The sequence below is a fragment of the Labrus bergylta genome, chromosome 22 (genome assembly GCF_963930695.1).
Source record: "Labrus bergylta chromosome 22, fLabBer1.1, whole genome shotgun sequence".
NCBI classification, from domain to species: Eukaryota; Metazoa; Chordata; class Actinopteri; order Labriformes; family Labridae; genus Labrus; species Labrus bergylta.
Genome location: NC_089216.1, coordinates 5,451,685 through 5,478,119, shown reverse-complemented (window position 1 = coordinate 5,478,119; position 26,435 = coordinate 5,451,685). Strand labels below are relative to the sequence as shown.

The 26,435-nt window shown below is 39.8% G+C and overlaps 2 protein-coding genes across 4 annotated transcripts in view; one reads left to right on the top strand and one right to left on the bottom strand.

The window, feature by feature from the left end:
- Nucleotides 1–371: 371 nt before the first annotated feature.
- LOC114917243 (carcinoembryonic antigen-related cell adhesion molecule 2-like) lies at nt 372–5,498 on the bottom strand. 2 transcript variants are annotated; one of them, XM_065951019.1, is made up of 6 exons: nt 5,115–5,334; nt 4,724–4,756; nt 3,967–4,248; nt 2,609–2,905; nt 1,234–1,476; nt 375–963 (listed from the first exon to the last, which is right to left on the bottom strand). In XM_065951019.1, the coding sequence occupies exons 1-6, from the start codon at nt 5,203–5,205 to the stop codon at nt 869–871; spliced, it is 1,041 nt and encodes a 346-aa protein (XP_065807091.1). In that variant the 5' UTR covers nt 5,206–5,334; the 3' UTR covers nt 375–868. The 2 variants fall into 2 exon arrangements, 1 of the variants encoding a protein (XP_065807091.1); XR_010665106.1 differs by having other exon boundaries at nt 372–1,476; nt 2,609–2,961; nt 5,115–5,498.
- Nucleotides 5,499–19,973: 14,475 nt separating this feature from the next.
- The window catches only part of ndrg2 (NDRG family member 2), a 59,865-nt gene continuing 53,403 nt past the window's right edge, over nt 19,974–26,435 (top strand). Inside the window, exon 1 of one of the 2 annotated variants that reach the window (XM_065950143.1) lies at nt 19,974–20,306. The gene's annotated coding sequence lies outside the window, so the exon portion shown is untranslated. The remainder of the gene's footprint in view (nt 20,307–26,435) is intronic. The other variant, XM_020648836.3, reaches the window with a different exon arrangement.

Sequence of the window (26,435 nt, the reverse complement as noted above, 5' to 3'; positions counted from 1 at the left end):
GAGTCAGCCTAAACCTTTTCAACAAGTTTAATCCCTCAACGTATTTTATTTATAATTTGAATAGAACGTTTATATATTCTTGTATGGGGGTAATTTGTAAATACTGATTGAGTAAACTACTAAAAGGAAACTACCAATAATGTGTAACATTTAAAGCTCTGCTTTTAAAGTCAAGAAGAAAACAAAATGGCTGCTCATGGGATGCAGGACCTTGGTTATTTTCTGCCACAAAGCTGCAATGCTGTAAAAAGGTGAAATTGTTAATAATTTGTATTTCTATATTTTCAACGGTAGAGAACTTCACGTCTTTGACAGATAACGACTAAAAGTAACAACCATAACTTCTTTCAAGGATGATTTTTAGCATTCGTCTTTATTAGATAGTAAAGCTGAAGATAGACGGGAAATATGGGAAAGAGAGAGAGGGATAACAGACACCACAGGGATGAGGGTCAGAACTGCATCTGGGGTGGATGTGACCTTATTCTTATTGGCTGGTTGGTCAAAAAGCAAGAACAACCAAAAGAAACTGTTGTTCCTGTTTAAAACATTTATTAGGAACATTACAGCAGAAATACTTTAACAATACATAACTATGAAATAATTAAGATACAAATTACTGACAGTTCAATAAACTATAATGTAAATGATTATGTTGGTTGAGAGCAGGTCATCACAGATATAAAAGTAATGTTGATGTCCATCCGGGATCTTTGGAAGCCAACACTGACAAAGAAGCCGACTTTAAAGCTGCACTATCAACTGGGTGCTCAAGCTAAAATATACAGTATGAAGCAGCTGAAACAACTCGTATCCAGAGTTTAATACACAAAATTGACAGATAAATGACAAAATAAAACATATACTTCTAAAAATAAGAATAGTCAAGAAGCACTACTCCAGAAATCAGCCCAACAATCACAGGAATTACAGGAAATGTGGATTCCTCAAACAGCATTTCCACTGCCATAAAGAATAACAAATAGTCACTGATACTACAATCATACAAACACTCCTTCAACTGTTTCAAAGTGTTATTTCAGTCCTGGTAGTAAAGACAAAACCTCTAAAATGTATACAAATAATATCCAACATAAACACATAATGTGATCACCTACGTTTAAGAATCCAGGAGGTACAAACAAAAGATTTCACTTGATTTTCCCTTTTCGAAGGATACTAAAGAAATCCTGGTAAACACTAAAGCAGACAAGTGTTGGTTATCTTACTCACCTGTTACTGACATCCAACTCTGAGACGACTCTCTCCCTGAGGTCTGACACTTGTAGAAGCCCTCATCAGACTTTGACACAGCAGAGATATTAAGCTCCTTTCTGGTATCATTTTGAATGAGTTTGTTATTCTGATAGAAGAACACATTGGAAACAATATCTGAGCTTCTCAATCTGCAGCTAAGACTAACTGAACTTCCTTCAGTCACTGGATGGACAGGGCTCACCAGGATAATTTCATACTCTGTAAAACAGTTAAAGAAAAGAGGATTCAGTCAGAGGTCATCAGGTTCAAACATGAAAATTAGCAGACACAGAATGATGAGAATATATTTCTTCTTTTTTTACAGCAATGCTTCAAAGTGATGATTAATCTGATGTGTTATCTTAGCTGTCTTAATTGTTTCTGGGTTTCAGGTATTTCGCTTGTTTTTTCCACTTTTTTCTATGAATTTTCAGACTGGTTTGCCTAAATTTGTTAGTTTATATTGTGTTGTTATATTGTGTACCAACATTATTTTAATTATACAAGCCCTCCTTGCTGTGAGAGTAAGAAATTCGCAATTATGAGCAACAGACAATCAGGCTAGCAGGTGGGATTATGCAGGACCCCTCACACGCTCTCTTCCCAGCGTTTGAGTGGCTCCACCCGGGACGCCGGCTTCGCTGTCCCTGCTGCAGGACACAGAGGAGAAGAGCAACCTTCGTTCCCAGGGCTGTCCAGCTCCTCAACTCCTAACTGTTGTTCCATTATTCACCATGCACCTTAATAACTTATCATTTAGTATTTAGCCTACTTGCACATAGTTCTGTATATATATATTTATTTCTCGTTTACTGCACATAGTTCTGTTTACATCTGTTTACATCTGTTAGTCCGATCACTGTCCACTTATATCTACTCTTTTATATTTTGTATTTTTAAGTTAAGTTTAAGCTTTAAGTTGTTTTTAAATTGACACTTTATATTGAGGTTAAAATGTTTCGTTTACTTGCACTGTTTTTAATTTACTGCTCTGTGTGCCTTTGAATTGACCCCCGGGGACAAATAAAGTTTTTTGAATTGAATTGAATTGAATTGAATAAGATGCTTAATTCTTCAAAGTAAAGGTTCTTATTGAGAAATGATTTCAGTTTTAGATGATTTAATTTTCTTCTTGTTAGTGTATTTCATGCTACCAGAGTAAAATAGAGAGTGATGGCAGAAAGAAGCTGGGAAAGTGTAAATCACACCTGGAAGTCGCATGTTTGGGTTCATGCCATTGAAAGAGGAAAGAAGGGACATGAAGTCATCGTGACATTAGAGACAAAAGTACTGAAGAAACTCTAAGTTGTTCATAGACCACAAAAGAATAAAAATAAAGAAACAAACTGACCTCCAGACCAGACAAACTTTGGTTCACTATAAGGAGTGTTTATTTCTCCTCTTCCAGCTCTGCACACATATCCTGCTGTGTGTGTCTGTCCGTGAACAATGAAGGAATACTTTTCAGTTCCATCTCTGCTTCCAGATCGCAGCTGGTAGCTGTAGGAGTTGTCAGATAGTTTGGGAATAGCTTCATACCAGTAGAACCTCCATCCTGCTGATGGGTGTTTAACCTCACAGTTCAGAGTCACAGAGTCTCCAGGACTCAGCCAGAGTGGAGACACGGTGAGGACAGGCTGGGGTGAACCTGTTGGAAAAGTGATTATGTCCTGTCAGCTCTCAGTTCAGCCTTTGGTGTTCTTGCTGTTTGATTTGGAAACAAAGATGTAAAAAGGTAAATTACTGTACCTACAATTTGGTTAAATTCAAACAGTGCTGAGCCCAGAAGTAAAAATGACTTTAAGAAATATGAGCTGAAACTAGTGTTAAGATTTATCTCTTAAATTATATTAAATTTAAAGTAGTTAAATTCCAGAAAAGATCCAAATCATGTATCACTTTAAAAAACAACATCAATCAATCAAATGTATTTATAAAGCACATTTAAAAAAACAAGACAAAAACTCACACAAACATGTTTGTCTTGTTTTTAAACCCTAATCCGCCCCACACACAAATGCACAAACACGATACCAACTATATAATCAGACTATAATATTAAATGATATTTGATAGAAATACATCAGAAAGAAACACAAGCAACCTAATTAGGACTCAAAAGCCAACATGTAAAAGTGTGTTTTGAGGCGTGACTTAAAAGACTCCACAGAGGGGGCAGACCCTGACTGAGGGAGGAAGGCTGTTCCACAACCGTGGGGCCTTGACTGCAAAGGCTCGGTCGCCTCGAAGTTTATAACAGGAAGGAGGCAGGGCCAGGAGGCGGGGCCAGGAGGCGGGAGCCAGGAGGCGGAGCCAGGAGGCGGAGCCAGGAGGCCCATGTTTGAGGATCTGAGATACTTTTCTCACTTTGACACAGCAATCATAACTTAGGAGAGCTCTATCAATATCAACAAACATCGTCTTTGTCAGATGTGAATAACTTAGCCAATATTTATAAGAAATTATTCAGACACTGTTAGTGACATCAAAATTCACTGTTTTAAACCATATTAAGACATATTTTAAGAAGATTACAAAAGATGTGATAGTCTTAAGTTTCTCAGTTATTTTGTTACCATGCTGAAAGTTAAAAAATAATTTGTCACAGCTCCCTGCAAAGACTTTAAGCAAGCAATGTTTTGTTTTCTCATTTAGATGAAATCATTTCCACCTGGACATTTTAATTATTGACAACATGGTTCAACTTACGTGTTACAGTCAATTTGAAGGGTTCACTCCAAGGCGTGTAGGTAGGATTAGGGGGTCCCCTTCTGCCTGAGCACTCATAGTCTCCGTTCTTAGAATCAGTGGCTCGGCTAATAATGTATTCATTGTCTGTTGTATATTTGTCTGAGCTGGATGTTCTGTCTCTTCTCCATCCAAACGTCCATTCAGAGTCTCCACCTCCCTCAATCTCACATCTGAGAGTGAGCGTCTCATACCAGAATGTTTCAGGCCAGTTGGATGTTGTGGTCACACGGGGACGGTTACCTGTTCACATCACAAAGAAACAGGATTGGAAAAAAAAACTAAAAATAGAAAATATTACAGTTTTCATCCTTGATCCTTATTGTAATGATTTAAATGTCTGTACAATATAACTGTAACAATAATGACACAACAATAATGTTGTAAATGGTTTTAAAGTAACGTATAAAGCAGCGTTAAAAGAAGCAGCTGTTGAAGAGATATAAGAGCTTACAGAGTCACAACAGTTTCTAGAAATACCAGCAGCTTTCCATGGTGAGGACAGAGTCGAGTCAAAAGAGAAAACTAAAATACATAGCTTAAAAAAAAAACATTTTCAGTTCATGTTCTAGGACATTTTCTTTTAAAACTTAAGAGATAATACATAAACACAAAACACTACATGTGGATGATGTTAAAGAGATGAAGTAGGTAATAAATAGAGGAACTGCAGAAACATTTAAAAAACAATAATCAGAAATATAAGACCATCACTTACCTTGAGCCAATCCGTGGGGGATCAAATTCAGCACTAAAATAAAGATTAATAGTTCATCAGGGAAGAATTAAAGGTGTTAAATCCAGATAGAGTTTCATTTTAGGTAACTGTTATTGTCAAAACTTTCAAAAACGAGATGGTTCATCTCAAGGGGCTATCCATCAATAAACAGAATTTCTCACAAAACAACAAACGTTTGGCAGCCATTTCAATCCTAAAGCTTTTTTTTCCAAAACTATCGACTATTTACTGTTCACGCCTTGTTCAAATGTTGTACAAACAGCAAGTGCTTAACTCCTGTTGTATTATTCAAACAGCTGAACTACATGTTCATAGAAACATGACTCGCTGTTTGAAAGTCACTAAACTTAAAGAGCTCTGATGTACTCACAGAAAAACCCCAGCACACAACGCAAGGTTTGGTCCATCTTCACATCCAAAACAACAATGAAACTCTGACGCTTAGTTTTAAAATAAAACATTAACTTTACATTTCTAATAATGCAGAAGGAAAAGAGGAGAAAGACAAGTAACAGTTCATTAAAATGTGAGAGCAGAGTTTCTCTCGGACTTCTGTCTCTGTACTTCCTTCTCTATACACATGATTCTAAGAAGTGCCAACCTCAACCAACCTGTTTACACTTCCTGTCTACTGCTCGAATAAGAAATGAGATAAGATCCTGTGCAGGGTCCAAAATTAACTTTTTGACTCACCGGCCAAGGTGGCAGGTAGATGAAAAACTTCACCGTCCAAACATATTTCTTTACCGGCCAAAATAACAAATTTTGTTTTTGTGTCCTGTACACATCTGTTACAGCACATTTAATTGAGAAGACATTATGTTTTGTTTAATCAATAACAAATTTAAGTCACAGATTCGATCATGTCATCAGATCAGGAAACTGAGAAATTGTAAAAAAAATATATTTGTTGGCCTTTGTTTTTTGTATTATTTGTAGGCAGTAGTAAACGGAAAATCTACCCGCATTTGGCGCTTGGCGGGTGTTAATTTTGGACCCTGCTTGTAGGATTTCATTTTCAGGTTTTGATGGATTCAAAAGTAAACCAAGTCTTCAGGAAAACTAATAAATATGATAATGCCTACAAAATACAAAATGTTACAAAATAACAGATCATAATATGAACTAAAAATCAAAACCGGTCCTAAAACTAAAGAATCATTTTTGAAGTTTGACTTCATGGAGCAGGTTTGTAATCCCTTCTTCTTCTGTTGTTTTTTGGCGGATTGCAAACAACTTGGAGGTGCCACCGCCTACTGTACAACAAGGTGTAACCTCATGTCATTTACCTGTTCTTTAAAATTCAGAGGAAACAAATATCTAATATGTCTCGATCAGGGTGAAAACATGCATCAAATCATGGCTAAGGCTAACGGCTAAAAAACAAAACCAGGTGACCTTTTACATCCTGTAACATTCATTCTCATGTTATAGGCCATACCTTTATATTGAATGGATGCATGACTGTAGCTTAATCAACAAAGATGTAATTAAAGTGAGTACAGTGAACGGGCTCCTGAAGTGTAATCACTGGAACAATGCCCAGTGAGGTGGAGTCAATGGATCAGTATATGAAGGAGCTCACACACACACATACACTGTCACTGGACATTTTCTGAGAGCAAAACACTCAATATTTAGTTTTTAATGTGTTTTAAACTCTATAAAATGAAACAGGATGTGTTGACAATTGATGTAAAAAATGGTCAAACAACACGTCATTGTCCATGGGGGGAAAAAAGCAACACACACCACGTCATGTTTTATGTGTTTATACTTTTATACTTCTAAATAGACCCTGTTTAACCCATTTAAGAACATAATGCAGTTTCTGAAACAACTAAAAAAAAAAAAAAAACCTGTTCCTCATTCCAGCAATTCATTTTGAGCATCTTTAAAGTGTCTGTCATTTCCTGTTTGGAAAGAAGTGTATAGCTTCTTCTGTGTTATTTAAGTAGTTCCTGTATTTTTAGAAGGTGTTCACAGATATCTTGTCTCTGCTAAAATACACCTGGTCTCTGTCTGAAGTTGACCTTCTTAGTGTTTTTTTTATTTTTTTATTATTTACAACAGGAAACACTTTGATGGCACTGGTAATGGCTTCTTTCCATTTAGGTCTGGCAGCTGAGCCAGCGAGCACACAGAGGGCTCCGCTTGAAGTAACCAAACCATCGATGACACCATTAGTTACACCTGTGTGACCAGTAACATCACTAATGGCCTCATGATGGTTTTTTATGTTTCTGGCTGTGACAAACATCCACTGTGAGAGGCATTGGTAAGTGTGGAAATAATTACTGCTACATCACAAATATAAAGCCGGTTAATGCTTAACAAGTTACCTTTTCACGACTTTAGCACCTTGTCGTTCTGAAGTTGTATGATCGAGTACTGGCTCTGCGCATAAAAGGAAGGGGAGAATACAACGTTGAAGATGACAAGTACTGGTGGAAATAAAAAGTGTTCACCTTTTTCTGCTTCATTGGTCACTTCGTCATATTGTTTATTTTCTATCGGAAGTTTTAGCAATCTTTTTACCAAATTAGCCATGAGAAAAATGCTATGCTTATTTAAGCTACATGACTTATGGCTACAACTCGTCACCCAAACTTCTTGCAGAAACATTTCTAGGGTGCTGGCAGGAAGAAGTCTCGGGGGGGGGGGGATGGGTAAACACATGCAGCTTCTCTGAAAGTCAAACATAGTAATGGTATGTGTGAATAAGGCTGTATGGTATCAGTCTTCTCAGCTCACTCCTGGCTAGAACATAAACCTATTTGCATACACATAGGCCCAAAATACAGACATGAACTAACAATCATAAAGGAAGGAAAAAGAAGGTCTAGAAGTCGTCTTCAAACTGGGATTATTAAGGTTACATAATCAATTTTTTTAAGAGTTTATAAAAGATTAGCCATGAAATGAGACATCTGTAAAAGCTCTGGTAGATGTTTTCTCAGGCCTCGTCCTGAAAAGAATAACGGACCCATGAGAAATGTGACTCGGCAAACACGGCTCTTCTTGGCTTGAGTATAGTTTTAAGAAGAAAAGTCATCACATACTGTCAGCTTATCACCCGAGAGTCATCGGATGTAAACTGTGAACGACAGTGAACGGTGCAAAAGGTGACAGAGCCTCGCGGGGCCGAAGATAAAAGTGAGACAACAATCAGAGCCACAGAGAGGTCGCGGCTGAGACGGAGAGAGCAGAGGAAGGTGAGCGAGGGATGAGGAGGGTGTGAAAGGAGTGAGAGGAGAGCGGGGGGGGGGGGGGTAAAAGACGGAGAGTATTACAGGGCTGCACAGAGGTCAGGAAGCGGGGGGAGGGGGGGGGGGGGGAGGGGGGAGGTGACGGGGAGAGATGGAGGGATGGAGCTGTAATCCTCCAGGGTGATTTACGGATGTCACTGGGAGCTCTTTGTGTGAATGTGAATGTGTGAGGGAGACACTGGAGACAGAGGCAGAGTGTGAAAAGAAAACAAGATGGAAAAAGAGCATCAGTGTGTATGTGTGTGTGTGTGTGTGTGTGTGTGTTTGTGTGTGTGTGTGTGCGTGTATAAAGCAACAACAGAGCATTTTAATTTATACCTGTCTTGATACCAATTTACACCTAACTCCCCGTCCATTAACTCTGCTAATTGCTGATGCACTGACTGCTGACACAGAGCCGTGGAGGGTCCTAATGACAGCTTTATTTGGTAAATAGACTTGAGCTTGTAGAGCACTTTTAACATTCACACTCGTTCACACTGTTGGCAGAGGTTTCCATGTAAAGCGACCATCAGAAGTAACTAATCCCATTCATACACCGCTGATGAAGCAGCAGGAGCAACTTGTGGTTAAGGGTCTCGCCCATGGACACATCGTACATGTGGCTTCAGGAGCTGGGGATCAAACCCCGCTGAGTCAAAGCATTAAGAGCTACATCCACCGATTGGCAGTATAGTTCATAAGCCCCGCCTCCTCCATGTTAACAGATGCAACATGGGTCAAACTTTAAAATTAAACTACATGTCAAATATATATATATTTTTTTACAACATAAAGGTTTTTATAATGATCATTGGAAGTTAGCAAACAGAATAAGTTTAAAGTGACCTCAAGGGGCTCCATTCACAATCGTGAGAAACAAAAGAAAAAGCAGTAAGGTTGAAGAAGCGGCGCGCTGGTTGTCATCACTTTGTCAAAATCAAATGTTTGGTTGGACACAAAGGATAAATCAGTCGGTTAAAATTGCCGATGATGACGTTAGTCAAGAACTATTTCCAGATATCCGAGCAGCTACGCCACTTTCAGCTTCCTGAAGAAACCTTCCTTTTTGTTCCGGGTCGATATGATAAATGTCTCATTCAGCCCATTCTGTGGGAACAAGTGGGACCGAAAGAGAGGAAAAAAGATCACCTCCTGTCAAACCTTTTTCAACACCAGCGTATTTTTCATGAATGAGCGGTCCTCTCTCCTGCTCGGGCCTTGTTGTGGCTGCACTTGGTTGCACTTAATTAATTCGTACAAAGACGAGCCTGACTGTAACCGTGTGTGAGTGTGTGTGCGCGAGTGTTCATTTTGAATAGCATTGTGCAGTGGTTGCCCTGTGACTAGCCCCATAGCTGGTGTGAATATAAATGAGTGAGGAAGAGGGGTTTTTCAGCGAAACACAAAAGGGGGTTAGAAGAGATGAAGAGGAGGACGACGAGAGGAGAAATTGTTGCTCTCGGCTGTTTTTGCTTTCTGGAGAAGTTGGATTATCTTTTTTTCCGTTTTACGCCCTTCTTGCTGTTGCTCTTTATCTTTTTAATCCCAGCAAACTTTAAACTACTCTGCTGTATTTACCATTCTCCTTTTCTTTTTTTTTCCCCCAATATCCCGTTGCTCCTTGTGTCCCTCTACATCTCTCCCATCTGCTGCTGCCCTATCTGCGTCCTTTGACTCTTTTTTTTTTTTTAACCATCAGACACTATCGCTCTCTTCTCCCTCCGTCCTTCCTTCCATATCTCTTGCTCCGGAGCGATTGTTGTCTGATCCGACTGCGGCCTCAGATTAGATCCGACCCCATGGCTGTAATCAACCCTGAGCACTCCCTGCTTCAAACAGATTATCTGCTAGTGCTCAGAAATAAACACACACAAAAACAAAATCTGCTGGTACATCTGTTTCCCACCTCTAATTCACTCATCCAGTACAAATGCAGTAAACTGCTGCTGCTGCTGCTGCTGCTGTTGCTGCTGGTGGCCAAGACTGTGTGAAAAGGAGCATTTGGTAGAGAATACTACACCCAATTTACAGGACTTCCCCTTAGTCAAAAACAAAACAAAAACACAAAGCACACAGAGTGTCTTTCCAATAGAGAAATTAGATGAAGCGTGTCTATGGATGTCCTTGAAACTTGATGTGGGACCCTTCTCTTGGAGAAGTTAGTGCTTTAGAAAACATGATCCAATGGCCACAAGGTTGCCCCCCCCCCCCCAGTGGAGAATATTAAGATGAAAAGTACACTCTTTGTGTTTCCTTGAAATGGACAAAACAGCTGTGCAAATCTGTCCGTACTGACTGCTCTCCTATTTCAGAAATCTTGGTGGCCTGTACCTTTAAAAACGGTCGATTACACATAGGCTGCCCCACATGCTGGAGAAATGTTTGGAGCTTGTTCAACAAAAAAAATATTGCTTCAGGGCTTTCTGCATGTTGATACCCCACCACAGATGAGGTCTTCTTCTTTTTCACCGACCCCCCCCCCCCCGCCCCTAAAACAGGCTCAGTCTGCCACAGTCGACATTCATCTACTTACATTTTCAATCATGTGATTGTGTAAGAAACACATGTAGCCAATGCACCAGGTTATATAAGAGACTTCACTGAGAATTTGAGTTGCCCCACATCCCAGGATTGTGTTTGGATACGGTGTGCATCAGCAGTACTTCTTGATTTTTTACTTGTGTACATGAAAACACTGTATATGCTAAAAAAAAAAACAGGATCAGCATAAAAATCCCTCTCTGTTTTGATCCCACCGAGCCTGTCTGTCCATATGGTGGGAGCTTGCCTCTCCGTTTTGTCATGTCACAGGGCCAGCGCTGCTTTCCAACTCATTAATATTCATCAATATCGTTTTAATCTGTAGAAATTGGGTTATTGGCAACAGTCGATGAGTTTGCCTCTTTGCTCTCTTCCCTATCTGTGTCTCTCTCCTAATTAGCCCTCCTCTTCTGTCCATGCGTCTGGATAATGGAGAGAAGAGAAACAACTGAGAAGAGGGAAGGGATTTGAAAGATGGGAGGGAAAGCGCTAAGACGAATAGAGATCCAAGAAAGATGTTGTATAAGAGAGGACGGAGTAAAAAAAAAATAGAGACAAGAGTGGAAGAGACAGCAGTGACGTCACGGCCACTTTAAGTAGGTCAGGTATCAAATTGTGATGTCACTTACACTGGAAACGGCCCATCAGCCAATCACATGCAGGGACACACCCACTTTTTCCACTGCCACAGGAAAACAAACTGCAGGCACCCCCCCCCAACACACACACACACCACCCCGTCTCTGCAGCTGTCTCAAATCACAGACAACCAGTCATGAAAACATGAACATTCCTGCTGCTATAAAAGCTGACATTGACAATAACAGCAGACTACTACAGTCCCAGAGGAGATGCAGTTACTTTAACTTGTTTCCCCCCTCTCTTGTCTTCGTCTTCCTCCTCTTCCTAGCATTAAGTCCTGAGTTTAGAAAGAGAGAGAGTTTGTGTTATTAAGTTTCAGTATTTATTCTGACCCTTAAGGCTGAGGCAGGAATATGAGCATAATGAAGATGACAGAACTTGTCAGTGTAAACTCTTCAATTGGAAACTACCAAAGGTTGCTGAAGATACTTTTTTAATGTTAGGTTACAGGAAAGGAGCAAAAACATTTAAAAAAAAGTAAAACATAAAATAATATTAGTAGAAAGCCAGTGAGGTCCAATCAGAGAAAGCTTTGTCTTCTATATTCACAGATGAAAGAGGAGATAATGAGGCAGTGAAGCAAACTGTGAATTATTAATTATCCGACATATGCACAGCTAAGCTGATCTGTTTTCGTTCCAATGTCTAGACTTTTGTCTAAAACGCAAATTGGATCACAATAGATGATCACATTTTTATTTGAGACAATGCATTACAGACTAACTATAATGAATAATCATTGAATTCATATGGGTGTTATAATCAAATTAATAGCACCATTATTTGGAATAATCACTATGAACACATGAGGTGATGGTTGATTGGATCATTGTTGAAAATATAAACCACCTTTCCTAAACCCTCTATTGTTTCACTACTTACAGTTGTTCAATCTTGGTAAAGGATATTTGACTTTGCAATGGGCTCTCTAAACTTTGAACTTTATTATTGCCCGTCAAGGGGTTAATAAAGTTGTTCGAATTGGATAGAATAGTTTCCAAAACAAAGATAAGATAGAGCACATGGCCCGAGATGAGGCTGGAGGTCACTTCAGTTGGTTTCAAGCAGAAACGTTTTTAAAAAAGCAGGCGAAAATCAAAAATGAATAATCAAATATCGTCTGCATACAGTGTAATCCAGTACATTTCCATTTGTTGTCTTTAAAGCACGGCACACAAATGTAACTCCCTTTTTTTTCCTTTTCTAAGGTTTGTTTCTGGGCTGCAACATTCATACGCCGAAGCTACCAAAGAAGAAATAGCAACTCGGGGTTAAGCCTCTTGCCCAAGGACACATCAGACATGTTGCTGCAGGATCAGGGGATCGAACCAACTCTACCACTGAGCCACAGCTGCCCCATGTATATCCTCTTCCAATTTTGGAGGTGAAGAGGAGAAAACGCTGAGTCGATATGTTCTTAAAAACACACTCGTTAGCTTCCTATCTTCAGTTCTATCACAGATTTAGCACCTCAGTCTTTGGGACACTTTCCTAGTAAAAGAGAGACAATTTAAGTATAAAGTACAAGCGCTTATTGATCAATTAAAAAAATAGATCAGAGATTAAAAAAGGGAAAATATCTGGTTCCACTTTGAATTCATTTGTTTTTTCTACCCAGTTTTGGAGAGTTTTCAACACGTTCAGGATTCTTATTAAGAGTGAAACGTTGGTATCCGTCTTTTACAGCAAAAATCGACAAAATCAGTCATGAGATTGGCTCCCTGCAGCAACAATATGTTCCTGAAATGACACTCTCTCTGGCTAAGAGCGTAATCTCACCATCATAATCAGAGTGTTGTGTGAGTATACGCATGTGGCCTGGCTTGACAGTGGGTGTGTAAATGTGGACGCTGTTAATCACTCTGGGAAAACTGTGTCAGCTCAGCGCCTGAAAAGCAAACGTTGTGTTGTAAAGTGTCTAGTGTATTAGAGGATTGTGTAGTGATGTGCAACTGAAGGGCATCAAGTGGATATGAGACTGGTTAAAAAAAAAAAAAAGCATGAATAATTCATGAAGAGATTCCAGTTTACATAAAAGGCTACAGATGAATTAAATCATTTCAAATGTACAACGCAGCTTTCAACCTTTTTGATAAGGTGTCTTTTGGCCAAGTACGAGGTATGTTTGTTGGTAAGTGAAAGACTTTTTGGAAAGGGGTTGCAAATATATTAGGAGAAATCACAAGAAATGTGTTAGGATAACATGCATAAATATGAACGGTGCTCGCTGAGAAGTTTTACAGAGTCAAATCATTCATCAGAGCTACTTCAGTTCTTTCTGAGCAGAACACTGAATAAACTGTTACATTCATTTAGTGCTGGTTACCTCGTAATGTGGAAAGCAGAAATAAAGCCAGACTGCCTTTGGATCATTAGCGTTAAGGGTTTCTTTCCACTCTTGTTTTCTTAGTTTTCCGTCAGTGTTAACCTCTTTGGACGGCAGCCAGCAGTAAGTAAAGGGCGGATTTGAGGGCAGATGGGTCAATAGTTCAAATAGAGTGATTAAAAGGAGCCTGATCAGGGTCCTCAATGACCTAGTGGAGCTGGCAGCACATTATTATCCAGTCGGACTTTAACTCACTGAGAGAAGTGGACGAGACGTGGAGCCAGCCGTGAGATCTTTGTTCACAAAGAGATTTCTGAATAAGACGGGTGGAGCACAACAACAAGAATGCAGAAGAAGAGCTGAAAGTGAAACTGAAGGTTCTGTATTCCCAAAATGGTCAGCATGGAGGAGATGAAGACAGACAACCAGTCGGGTTTTGGAACTTTACAAGGAACGATACATTCAATAGAAAGATGAGAATCTGAAAATCTAAAGGATCAAAGGCCTCGGCGTTGATGATTCCTGTCCGATGTAAAAGGAAAAATACACTTTCAAAGTAATGGAACAAGCCTGATGTCTTTCATCTTTTCATCTGTAACTGTCAACCTGAAAAAAGCGCAGGACATCCGTAGTGTCGGACAAGAGGAGCTGAGGATGATGATGAAGGGGATTGTCACCCTCAGGCCAAAGGTGTTGCTGATTGTGGTGTGGAACAGGAACACAGAGATCACCGATTTTGAAGTGGCAGTGATTGTGTGAAGATGACTATGGACAAAGTATAAAGGACATCAGCATCAGTGCTTCAGATTATTGGACAACTGGTTGGACAAAAGCTTGGGACCACATGCAGGACCCCCCTCAGCTCTCTAGCTCTGACAATCCAACATCTACTGTAATAAACGCTTCCTGAAAGAGAAACATGTGGCTGTGTGTGGGGATATATGAGGTCATGTAATCAGGAATGTTTTTAAGGGGTTTAAAAGGAAAGAAAAACTTTACACTTGACACCTATGTATGTATTCTTACGCATGTTAGACTTATACAAAGGGGGGCAGAAATAATTCAGATTTGATTTGGAGAGGTACATACATCTTATATGATATAGAGGTAGTTTTGTCAGTTTTATTCCCATCTCATTATACTGTAAGTATTTTTCTGTATTAGCCAGAAGGGTTATTTTCTTTTAATAAAAATGTCTCCTTTTTTAGGTTTTGAGAATTTCTGACCTTGTTTTTTGTTGAGCTCCTTTATTAAAATTTGAATAATGGATTGCATCTTTAAATCAAAATATCACTGTTGACGATAACCCCCCCCCCAAATAAAAACAAAAAACAAACAAAAAAACAACTAATACATAATTTGGAGGTGTCACACTTGTTTTCAGTTTTGGGGACATCCATTACTGACCTATTTTTTTTGTTGAGCTGCTTGATGATAAATCCCAAAAAGTACATAATTTGGAAGTTTTATGCACTTTTTAGCTAGTTATTTTGACTTTTGGCCCCCAGCTTTACAGCCTTGGTCTTATTCTTGCAACAAAAAAGGAAAAAAAAAAATCTCTAAAAAAAAGGAAAAACATATCAGTGTAAATAGCGAAAATATGTCTATTATCATCTACAACTTTTCTGCTGCCCCCTGGTGGCAAATAACTGTGACTGCATCTTTAAATGTTTATATTAATTTATGAACGTCAAAGAAATGTTTTTTTTTTTTTTTTTACATGTGAGTAAATGATGGACGTATTCAAACAAACTTCTGGATTTCTGCTGAAAATAAACACAAGACTTATTGTTCCCTCCCCCCACCACATTTCCACTCATGATATTGATATAATGTTTCTGTTATGATAAATCCCCCATCCCTAATTTCAAAAGCACTACAGTGGATTGCACTACACAGTATTCTCGGGTGACTCAGGTGCAAACTGAAATGAGTTTCATTTTGCACGTAGCACCAGTGAAATGCTCTGTGCTGTCACATCCTGCTCAGTGTGTAGCTGTTGGCTTGTCTTTGTAGCACAGCAGCCAGAATGATATCAGAAAACAAACATTTCCAGGCTGATTGTTCTCTGTGTGTTCCTTATGCTAACCTTTTCATTGGCAGCAGTACAAAACAACATTCTTTGTACTGCTAAATGGCATGTTTACACTTGAAGGTATTTTTCTGTTTGCTCCAGTGCTGGCCGACTTGAGGCGTGCTGAAAAAATCCCCACGGACCACACGCACATTTTTTTTTTTTCTGTAAATATAACCGAAACTTATCATGCATCATGCATATCATCAAATGGACCTCTCATTGTTCGGAGGAGCACAGGTGCTGCTTCTCTGTTGTGTCACAGTTCATGCTAACACGGTAGCCTTGGCCCGGGACTGATTTAAAAGCTTGAGGTTGTTGAGGTCACACAGAGGTCACCAGAGATGGAGGTAAACACTCGCACATATCTTGTCAAATGAATCTCAGCTGTGCAGCGGTGTGACAGAAAGGCTCTTTGTGACGGGAACAGAATGATGGAGGGAAAGATGCACGGTTAGTGACGGAGTTAAGATGGAAAAGATGTCTGAACTAAACACTCGCTGTCTTCTTTTTGTTCTGTAAACTGTCAATTTTGTTAAACTACAACTTATTTAAATTTGTATTTAAACTGACTTAAACTTACATTTTAGTCATCAGAGAGAGACTATATTATTTAGTTCTCTATTAGCTTCATGCTAGTCTCCCAACAGTCTTTATTGTATTACTAATTAGTATACATTTGTATACTAATTTTGTTGTCTGTAATAACGTTTTGACCTTTAATAACGTTCAAAGGTATCTTTTGATATTTTTAGCTGATGATCATGAGACAAAATAAAATTGTTGTTACATTTGTTTGTTTTTTATTAGAGCCGGACCGATGTGGGATTTTTGGGGCCAATATCGACACTGGGGATAAATCGGCCGATATTAGTTCTCTCTGCCCCGTTAGTGGCAGGTGACTATGTTACAGTTTGAGCACATCATTTGATTGGCATTATGGGCAAACTTATAAAACTGTTGAACTGAGCAGTAACACACATCCCTGGTTGCAAGTGCTTTTGCACAAGCATGGACCATTCCCTTGCTTTTTGGGTAGCTCCCTTAATATTGAAAGATGTTTAGAGCTCATACTTAAAAATCATGTAATTTTGATTTGCATATTGGACTTAGCAGTCGGGGCAAAAAACTGTGTTTTGCTACATCACCTGAAAGCCTTCTAATTCTGCTGGGCTGCACAGCTGGTTTGCCAAGATAAGCGATGACTAGTGATAAATAACTGTAAGCAACTGCTGCAGTGCATGTCAGCAGATCTTTTTGCACACACCACTTCTACTTTTAATGGAGCAAAGGTAAAACATGTTTTTAAAGGGGACATACAGTATTATGAAAAATATACTTTTTGTTTTCTATTTTTGAACATATATTTGGGTAACCTGAGTGTCTACCAACACAACAAAATTGTGAAATAAATCCATCCAGTCCTTTGTTTGTGGTCTGCACAAGTCTTACAACACAGAGAAAAATGCTCCGTTTCCAATGTGCTCCCCTTGTGACATCACAGTGAGATTCTGGTAAAAAAAAAAAAAAATACCCTCCCCTCCCCTGGTATCGCCAACCATGGACTCCAACCCCAGCCTAGAACAAAACTTTTGCGCAGGTCCGCCATTTTTATTCTCGCCAGCGAAGGAGTGATGTCTACCAGGAAAACATTTAAAGAGACACACACACCAAAACGGAGCGTTCTGAGAGAGCTGATTTATACAGGGCCACAAACCTCACACACAGCACAGATGTTTCATTTAGACCACAGGTCCCCTGTTTGAAAAGGGGGATAATATTTCCTCTTTAAGTGAAAGCAGCTGAACAAGAAGGTATTTTTTTAACATCAGTGTAAGACCTTTTCTGGAATGCTTTCAATAACTCTGGGATTTCACAGTGACACAGTAACTGTTGTTAAATGTGCGTCAGTGAGCTCGGGTGGAACAAATATCTGGCTCACCCCAGCATGACAAAGGCAAGGGCCGGAGGATCATTATGTAAGGTGGTTAATTTAGGGCCATTGAGGGATCTTAAACGGCCAACTATGATGCAGATAGCATATTGAGGGAGCATTTTTCCAAATCCCAATACTGCAAAAACGTCTATCTATCATCTGAGGAAAATAATTTTCTGCCTCGAGTACTTGGAAAGAATGTTTTAAGTGTAGCATTTAGACAAATTTCCTGCAAAATTCTTATAATTCAAGCAATTTGGAGGTATTGTAATATTAAGGATTAAATGTCAAGGTGGCAATAATCATCACAGAGGACCACAGACTCATCACAAATGCACATTGTTGTCCTTTTCCATTCTTTCTGCAGCTGGGAAGCTCATTCAGGAAACTCTGTGGTCATCCAAAGGCAACATAAACAAAAGTGTAGTGTATGAGTGTCACTCGGGGAAAGTATGAGCTGACTTACATAAGCACAGAGATGAAGAGTGATGGTCTGGTTCTCAGCAGCTCTGCTCTGGATCTGGAATACAGTGCAGCACAGTGTCTGCTGGGATTATGTGTGTCATGTTTATTTCCCCCCTCTCTTCCTGTATTAAAGAGCTCGTATTGTATTCCAGTGTGGAAAGGAGATTTATGCCAGGTCAAGTTGAAGTGGAAGAACTGGTGACATTGAAGCCGGAGGGGACTGGAAGTTGAGAAAAAAGAAGAATTCTAAAACGTTATGTGGATTCATCCTTTCTTATTTTACAAATGAATATCATAGAAAATGTATCATACAAATGTTGTTATCAAACCTGTTCATCCATGTTTAATGGGCCGACTGTTAGCAAAAGCGCTAAATGAAGTAGTAAAAAAAAATGTGCCCTATAAATATAGGCTATACATAAATTAATCCCTGAGGGGAATTCTGGTTTACACTCTGTTATTTTAGAGACATGCTTCTCACACACATAGGCCCGAATCACACACATGCACAAACAGGACCTGTGGACGTGCATTAGTGGAGAAATGTCAGGGTCGGGCTGCTACACACTGCTATGCAGGGAGCGCACCAGGTCAATTATTCTGTCAACAATGTTACAGCAAGGGAGGCCGTCTACAAGGGGCCTGATTAGCATCCCTGCTTCATTGTTTTGAAGTCATTTGATCAAATTGCACTTTGTTATGGATCTTCATGTTCACTACAAATGAAATAAAGAAAGAAAGACAGGGTTGGCATTATTAAATAACTTGGGTAACTTACAGAATTGATCAAAGTCAAACTCTCAATTGAACCTGTTGTTATGTAAGGTTGAAGTGTACTGACATTCTGATCCAACTGTTTTTCACCACAAAATTTACACAAATTGAAACCATTGTTTTTCTATAGCAGGTTCACTTTTCTGGGAATATAACTAAAGGTTTTTTTTTTTTTTTTTTTCACACTTAAATATAATAGAAATCAAGTATATCCTCTGAAAATAACTCTGTGAGTCATGACTGTCTACAATGGGTGTAACACCCGAGTCCCACTGTCTGTGATGTTTTCAGAGTTTTCAGAGTCCTATCTTCACTTTGTTTACATCGTCGGGACGGCCGGCTGACTCCTCCCCTCGTGTATAAAAGTTGTTTAATTGAGGGACTAGAGAAAAGAAGAATAGCATACTGTACTCACTGCTTAACTGTGTTTCTAGATCACGCTCATTTCAGGTAAATTTATTTCGAGTGAAATATTTTGGGGTGAAGATCAAATTGGCTGCATCAAATATCCCTTATCGAATGAAACCAGTTATTGTCTCATAACAGGAGGGCTAATGTTCCAGTAAATGCTCAATGAATTCAAGTGTATGTATTTTCCTGTGATTGTTTACATTCAGGTGATAAAATCAGCCTACATTTGTGATGTCTTTTTTGTTTCTTTCACCTTCAAAATACTCACTGGTGAGAAAAAAACAAGCTGACAGGGGCATGTGAGGAACAAAACAGCCATCTCTTTGACAAACTAACTGTCCTGCCTGATTCTAAACAGTCCTCTGGGACACAAGTGGACCTGAACCCCTCTTGGTGACCCCCTAAAGGCCACTCAGATTTCAGGTTTGAACCACTGAAGTTCCCATTGGGGGGAAGGTTTCATTGTTAAACTGCTTGAATTCTGAAAGGTTCCCACCCTTTCACCCTTTTTTGACCGCTTTTTTGAACTCCAGGTGTGTTGTGTTTACCTGCTGGCTGCTGCCCAGGCGGGAAGCTCGAGCGCTCGGCTCAGTTCCACTTGCTGAACAAGGGCGGACTGTACCACTGTGGAGCCTCGGCGGAGGGGGAGCCAGAAAGAGAAACAAACCATTGTCTCCTGATACAGCGTCAGCAGCTCGATTGTCGATTCCTGAGCAAGTGAGAAAGCGTATTAAACACAATAATAAACGTATTTGGGTTTTAAACTCACGATTTTACTTGTGTTTATTACACATTTAAAGGCTAATTACTATGTGCCACCCCTAAAAAACTCCACCGCTCCGTCTCGTCTTTTGATTGACCGCTCCATATTTTTTTCCCTCTGTGCTGAATTTTCCTCCTGCTGGAGAAAGGAGAAAAAAAAACAACACTGACTGGGGGGAAAACTGAGAGGAAGAAAGCACAGCGTTAAAAATAAAAGGAGGTGGAGGAAAAAAAGTGAAATAACAGGAGAAAATCGGGAAGATTGGAGGAACAGGTTTTGGAAAAGAGAGCAAAGAAGACGTCGCGCAAGTGGAGAACGAGACTTGCAATATATATTTAGAAGCTTTTTTTTGTGATTTTTTTTTTGGAGGAATAAAAAGGTGAGTTCATCCCGTTTTTTTTATTATTTTATTTTTTAAAGCATTACTACAAAGCTGTGGTAGCATTTTTTTTTTTTTTTGCATGTGTTTTCGGTCTTTATGTCCTCCTGGAGAAAGTCAGGGAGTAGCCTGTGCAGATTTGTCATTGTTCATTCAACAGTCGTGCAAGAAGGGCAGTAAAAACGAGAGAATTTTTTTGTCTTTTTTTTATTTTTTTCTTGAGGGAATTCTGAATGATAAAATGTGCAGGGATGCAGCATGGCCCCTTTTGCATTATGCAAAACCGATGTCAAAGTAATCAGTGCCCCCCTTTGGTGTTTTCCTCCTTGTTTCAATTCAGAAACATGCTGCTCTGCCCATGTCAAAAAAAAAAACAATTAAAAATTAAACTGTGCAAGTGCAAGAAATTCGTTTTCAAACTCAGCTTGCAAGCACACTAAAATATTCCCTATTTGAATATGTTTTTTTGTTTTTTTTTGCATGCATGTGACCTGGATAAGTGTCTGGTATAGAGAGAGAGGGTGCGTGTTATTGACGCGCACATGTGGCATAGCCAGCGGGTCTTTGTTTCTCCCCCCCTCCCTCCCCCTCTGCTAAATAGCCGACCCAGGCATGACAGCTCACGGCCGACCGAATACAGGCCTATATATTGACATCTTGTGCCGCATGAACTTGAATCATACGTGAACCTGAACGCCCCTTCCCCTACATCACTGTTTTTGTATTTCAGCCAACCCGGTGCCTCGCTGCTCTTCCTTTGTGGTGTTTTAAAAAAAAAAAGGGGGGGGTGTCCCTGCAGAGACGCAGCAATTTCATGGTTAAATAGAACACTTTTTTTTTTTTTTTTTTTACAACATAATATAAATGTGTTTTTTTTTCTAAGAGGGAGGCAGTGAGTTAGGGGTTGCACGGGAGGGGGGGGGGGGGGGGGGGGGAGTCAAGAGGGATGTTTTGACTGTTGAAGCGCCAGACGAGGGGGGGGGGGGGGTATAATGTGTGTCAATGTCAAATGGAGGTGTGTGTCCCTGTGTGTGCGTTCAGTAGCCTCGCGCTGGCTTGGATAGAACGTGAGAGGACATTAAAAAAAAAGACCCAGCATGCCCTGAAAATCTCTGTTTCATAAGAGTCTCCCATATGGAATATAGGAAAAATGTTATGGTTCTGTGTGTCGTGCCAGACCAAGGACACACACACACACACACACACACACACACACACACACACACTCACAAAATCTCGCACATCTTCCCTCTGTCTACACATTGCTCAACACAGACAGGTTTTCACTATGCTGCGCGCACGCACGCTCTCCAACACGCTCGCGCGCAGATCCTCTGTGAGTCATACCGCATTGTTTGGATGTACCAATGCAAGGCGCACGAGGAGGCGCGCGCTTCACAGGCTCTCCACGAGCTGTGGCTGAAATGATAGCGTGTTGAGGCACAGAAATGCAGCCGCGCACACGGACACTAACACAAAGTGCAGCGTTGGTCTTTGTTGGATTGGGTGTGGTGTCAGGAATCCTGTTTTTATACTTTTGTGGCGTTTTAAAATGTATTTTTGGTTTCACACCAGAATGAGGGCCACCCGTTGTAAATTTAAATCCTCAAAAATGCAGTTATTTATTTGAATATGTAAGGGTCAGTTCACCCAAATTTTAGTTTTGGATTTACATGCCAAGCTTTCTATGTATGTCTGCAAGGTTTTTGCCTTTATCTGCATCTGTGGGCAGGTTTTTGGGACTATTTCTTTGGAGAAAGTAGTTCCTAAAGACTATATAAATAACATTTTTCATCAGTTTCAAAAATATCTGGTAATGGGATGTGTCAGATATAATATACGATATGTAATTGAAGGATAGGGAGGAATAGAATATATAATATGATACACAGTGTACTTACCCACTGTACCTATAGCAGGTGGCAACGGGGATGGATTCTGCTCAAGATGCTTCTCAGATTGTCCAGCATGCTGCTGAGAGGGTGTGTCCATTATTTTCAACAGTTCAGCCAGTATTCTGGCCTTGACCATCTTTTCCAGTCTGTAAAGCTGCATGACCACGACAGACTCTGCTTTATTCATCGGTCTGTTGGCATCTTTTGCTGTGGGGCTCGCTCCCTGACCCCAGCACACAACAGCAAAGAAGAATGTGCAACAACAGGCTGGTAGATCTCCACATAAGTCCCATCTATGCCGATCCCGGGAAGGAGAGGTCTTAGTTCTTCTTAGGTCCAACACCATCTCCTTTGTCTTTTAAGCTGCAGGTCATTCATTGCAGGGTAACTATCCCTATTCATGAGCACAAAGATAGATTTTTAAATTCTTTGATGCAAACTGGTGACAAACCAGTGAAATGGACCATGATCAACATGTGTAAAACAATTCTTGCTAACCAAAGCATTGGGCGCCTAAAGTGAAAAGCAAAGATTTAAGATGAGATGGAGCTTTATTAATCCCTGAGGAAATTCTTGATCAAGTACATTTTAACCAAGTCTTTAAACCCTAACTCTTATTAAGAGTTGTTTTGATAACCATTCCACATGTTTACTCAAAAGATAAAATGCCTGTGTAAAGTACAGTGCTGTTAGTTGAATAGTAAAGCACCACCAGGACCATTGCCAACATTTTAGGGCTGCTGAAACATTACCAAATAAATACTTAAACACTCTAAATTAGGGCTTTTTATTATAATCGTTAAGTGCATATTTATGTGTTAGGGCGCACCAATGATCCGAACACTGACTGCAGGATATAACTGCTCCACTTGACACCGTAGTTCTCCTTTCACTCGAACGCTGTAGATGTTTTCTCTTGTCTCTTGTCTCCATGTTCCCTGAGCTTATCATGGTGGTGGGAGGACATGCCTCTGGACTTCAAAGGCTCTCCCTCCACTCTGTTCCAGCATGAGATATTACAAATCACGGGGTACTTGTGGAGGTCTGGAGAACACATTGTTCTGCTGTGCGTTTTTTAATTTTATTTTGACTTGATACGGTGTCGAGCTGCAGAGCCGAGCCTGTGCCACACTGACTTACCAGAAGAGTGCATGTGGCCTTAGTGAGGGTCTCAGTATAGAGAACATATCAAAAAACCAAAGACTTGATGAAGAAAAAACATGCTAATGTTATACTTCTAATAATAATAAAAGCTTGGATTTATATAGCACCTTTCAAGAAACCCCAAGGACGCTTGTAACCCTGTGCTGAAATCCACTTTTCAGGTCATTCTTTAAGGGAATAAAGACTAAAATGAATGACTTTTAATCACCATTTTGATTCCAAATACAGATCTCCCCACCATATTTATGTTTTATTTTTAAATTCCAAGTCTGGAAATTGATCTAGTAGCTGGAGGTGCCAGTTCACTACACTTCCTGCCCCTTGAGCAAGGCACTGAACCCGCATCGGCTCAGGAGCTCTTCCTGTGGACAGCCCCCCCTCTCTCTAACACCCCTCCATTAGTGCATGTCTATTGGATCCCATTCATGCATGTGTGTGTATTTCAGCCTATTTGTGTGTAGCATGTTCAACAACGGACGGAGTGTAAAAAGTAAGTAATTTCCCCTTAATGCGATTAATAAAGTTAATCAAACTGTTGAAATACCAAGCAATAAAATAATCTATAATGTAACATGAATAAATAGTATTTAACAAACTATCATTTAACTTTGTGTAATTTCACTAAATCAGCTACTTCCCCATCACTTAGCTTTGAACTGTAACGTTTGGCAAATGAGCCAAAACGTTTCCATCAATGTTGAAACACTGGATGAGGTCTTCTATATAACGTCATAACCATCAAACATTCAGAAGGTCAAGGTTTAATCAGGGTGCTGGGACTTTGAATGATCTGGGCTTTGATGTACTGTTGTTGCTTTTTGGGTTATTCTGGAGTCGTGTGATTTTTTTTCTGGCAGGGCCAAAAATAAACTCTTCAGACTGAACAGTCGCCCTTCGGCCTGATGCTACATCCCCGAGTGTTTGTGTTCTGGCCAGACTAATAATCCGAGAGATCAACTTGTTGACATCATTAAACCGTGGCGGATGGGAGCATTTCTCTCCTGAGGCATCTGCTTGAAGCTTGCAGACATCTCTGAACCAAGCGAAAAACACAAAAATATCTTTAAAATTTGAAATAACATTCAAAGTTTTTCATTCACAACTTCCGTTTCACTTATTCCGACTACAGCGGAAGTTTGTCCTTGCTTAAACTGCAGATGGGGATGACCTTGTTTGTAAACCAACGCAGTCATTTTAAATTGTCTCTGCACCATTGACCTGGTTGCCATGGTTGCTATTGACCAATGTGGCCTCATTACGGGCTCGTTGTACCATCATTGGACATCCCTTGTGCTCATTTGGATTATCAGTGACAGTTTGACCTTTTGCTCTCCAGGCAGAATCAAATGTATCCAAAGGGTTGCTAGGGTTTTAAAACACAGGGAACAGCTTTTGATGCTAACATTTGATGATGTTTTTGATGCTGATGCTAACATCAAAAACCAATGTATACTACTAAATAACACTAGTCTATGAAGTGTGGAAAGAAGTGATTTAACCATTTTCCTCTGTCAAATTAAAGTATATTACATACAGTATAAGAAAGACATATTCCTGATTGATTTTATGCAGACAGTTTCTCTCTACAGACTTATTTACTCTTGTTTGACCATCAAAGTATTGCAGGAAACTTACGCTAAAACTAGAAAATGTTAGCTTGTTGTGTGTAGGTGACACCAACTGTTTGCTTTTCCTTTTCTTGCTAACTGATGTCAGAGACTTACAGCTACAGCCTACTTTGGTCTTGTTTGAATGTTAGCTTAAGGCGTTAAAGTTAGCCACAATTAGCCAACATATGCTAGTTATTTAAGTCAATGAAAAGATTCATAAACTGTTTTTTTTTTGTTTGCTTATTTTATTAACCTATAAGATTCTGCTGGCACTGCTTCACTTGTTCTGGTATAACCATGAGCGTATAGTCAGGGAGAAGTTGGCTAACGTTAGCATAAGTAGGCTAAATATTGCTGTGTAGCTTACATATTAGTCGGAGAAAAGATACACCATGTGCCTTTTCCTTTGTTAAATGTATAATCTCAGAGATTTTGCAGCGATAGCCTCACTTGGTGGTCTTGTCTGACTATTTGATGAAAGCAAAAGAGGTTAGGTGAAATTAGCAAATGTTAGCTAGGTATTGTTGTTTATATTACTTATCAGTCAGGGAAATAGTCGTTAGATTCTTTTTGTTTGTAAAGCAGCTTTACATGCAGGAAGCTAATACATACATTGCAACATTTGCTCCATCTGCCAAGGCACGAATGCACTGATATACTATTGGTATAAGTGGGAAACTTACTCAAGCATATTCAGACTGTCACCTCGCCTGTTGACTCTCCCAATATTAACATTTACTCCCGCAGTGTTTGCTAATCCATCAGGTTGGACTTCAGGGAAAGATGATGTGCTTGAGCTGTCAGAATGGCAGATTTGTGCAGTGTTGAGGTTGAAATTGTAGTTTATTGTGACATTCAGCGCTGATAAGAAAGTGGATATGGAGATGTAAAATGATAGCAAGTCATGTGCTTCATCAACGTTTACTGCCTGGCATTAAGATCTGTTAGCTGGTACAACGTAGAAGACATTGATGACAGTGTCGAGAGGTAGCTTAATGTGTGAATATGCAGAAAACTAGGCCAGTAAACAAGCTATTATTGGAAGTAAAGCTTCAGACGTGGATTCAGGTCCCAGAATAACATGGAATCAAACGCTGTTGTCATCTCAAAAAAGTCTTTGTCCTTACATTGACGTGTTAACAACGCTGCAGTGATCTCTATTCTAAGTGCACACCAGCTGTTGGGTTAATGCGGACTTGTCAGTGTTGTGACATGGGCACTGCATCTCGGTGCAGCGTCGACCTGAGCCGCTGATTAAATGTGAAGTATCGTTGGAGTAAGTGGACGGTTTTATGGTGTTTCAGTGGCGGTGGTGTTATTGAGCTGATGTTCTCCACTGTGGGTGTAATTGGCCTCTTTGGAGTAAGAGTTTTGTTCACTGCTCAGTTTGATTACCGCTGCTCATTTATAGCAGCTACCATCACAAGTGTTGGAAAGATCCAGAACGATGGGTTGGAAAA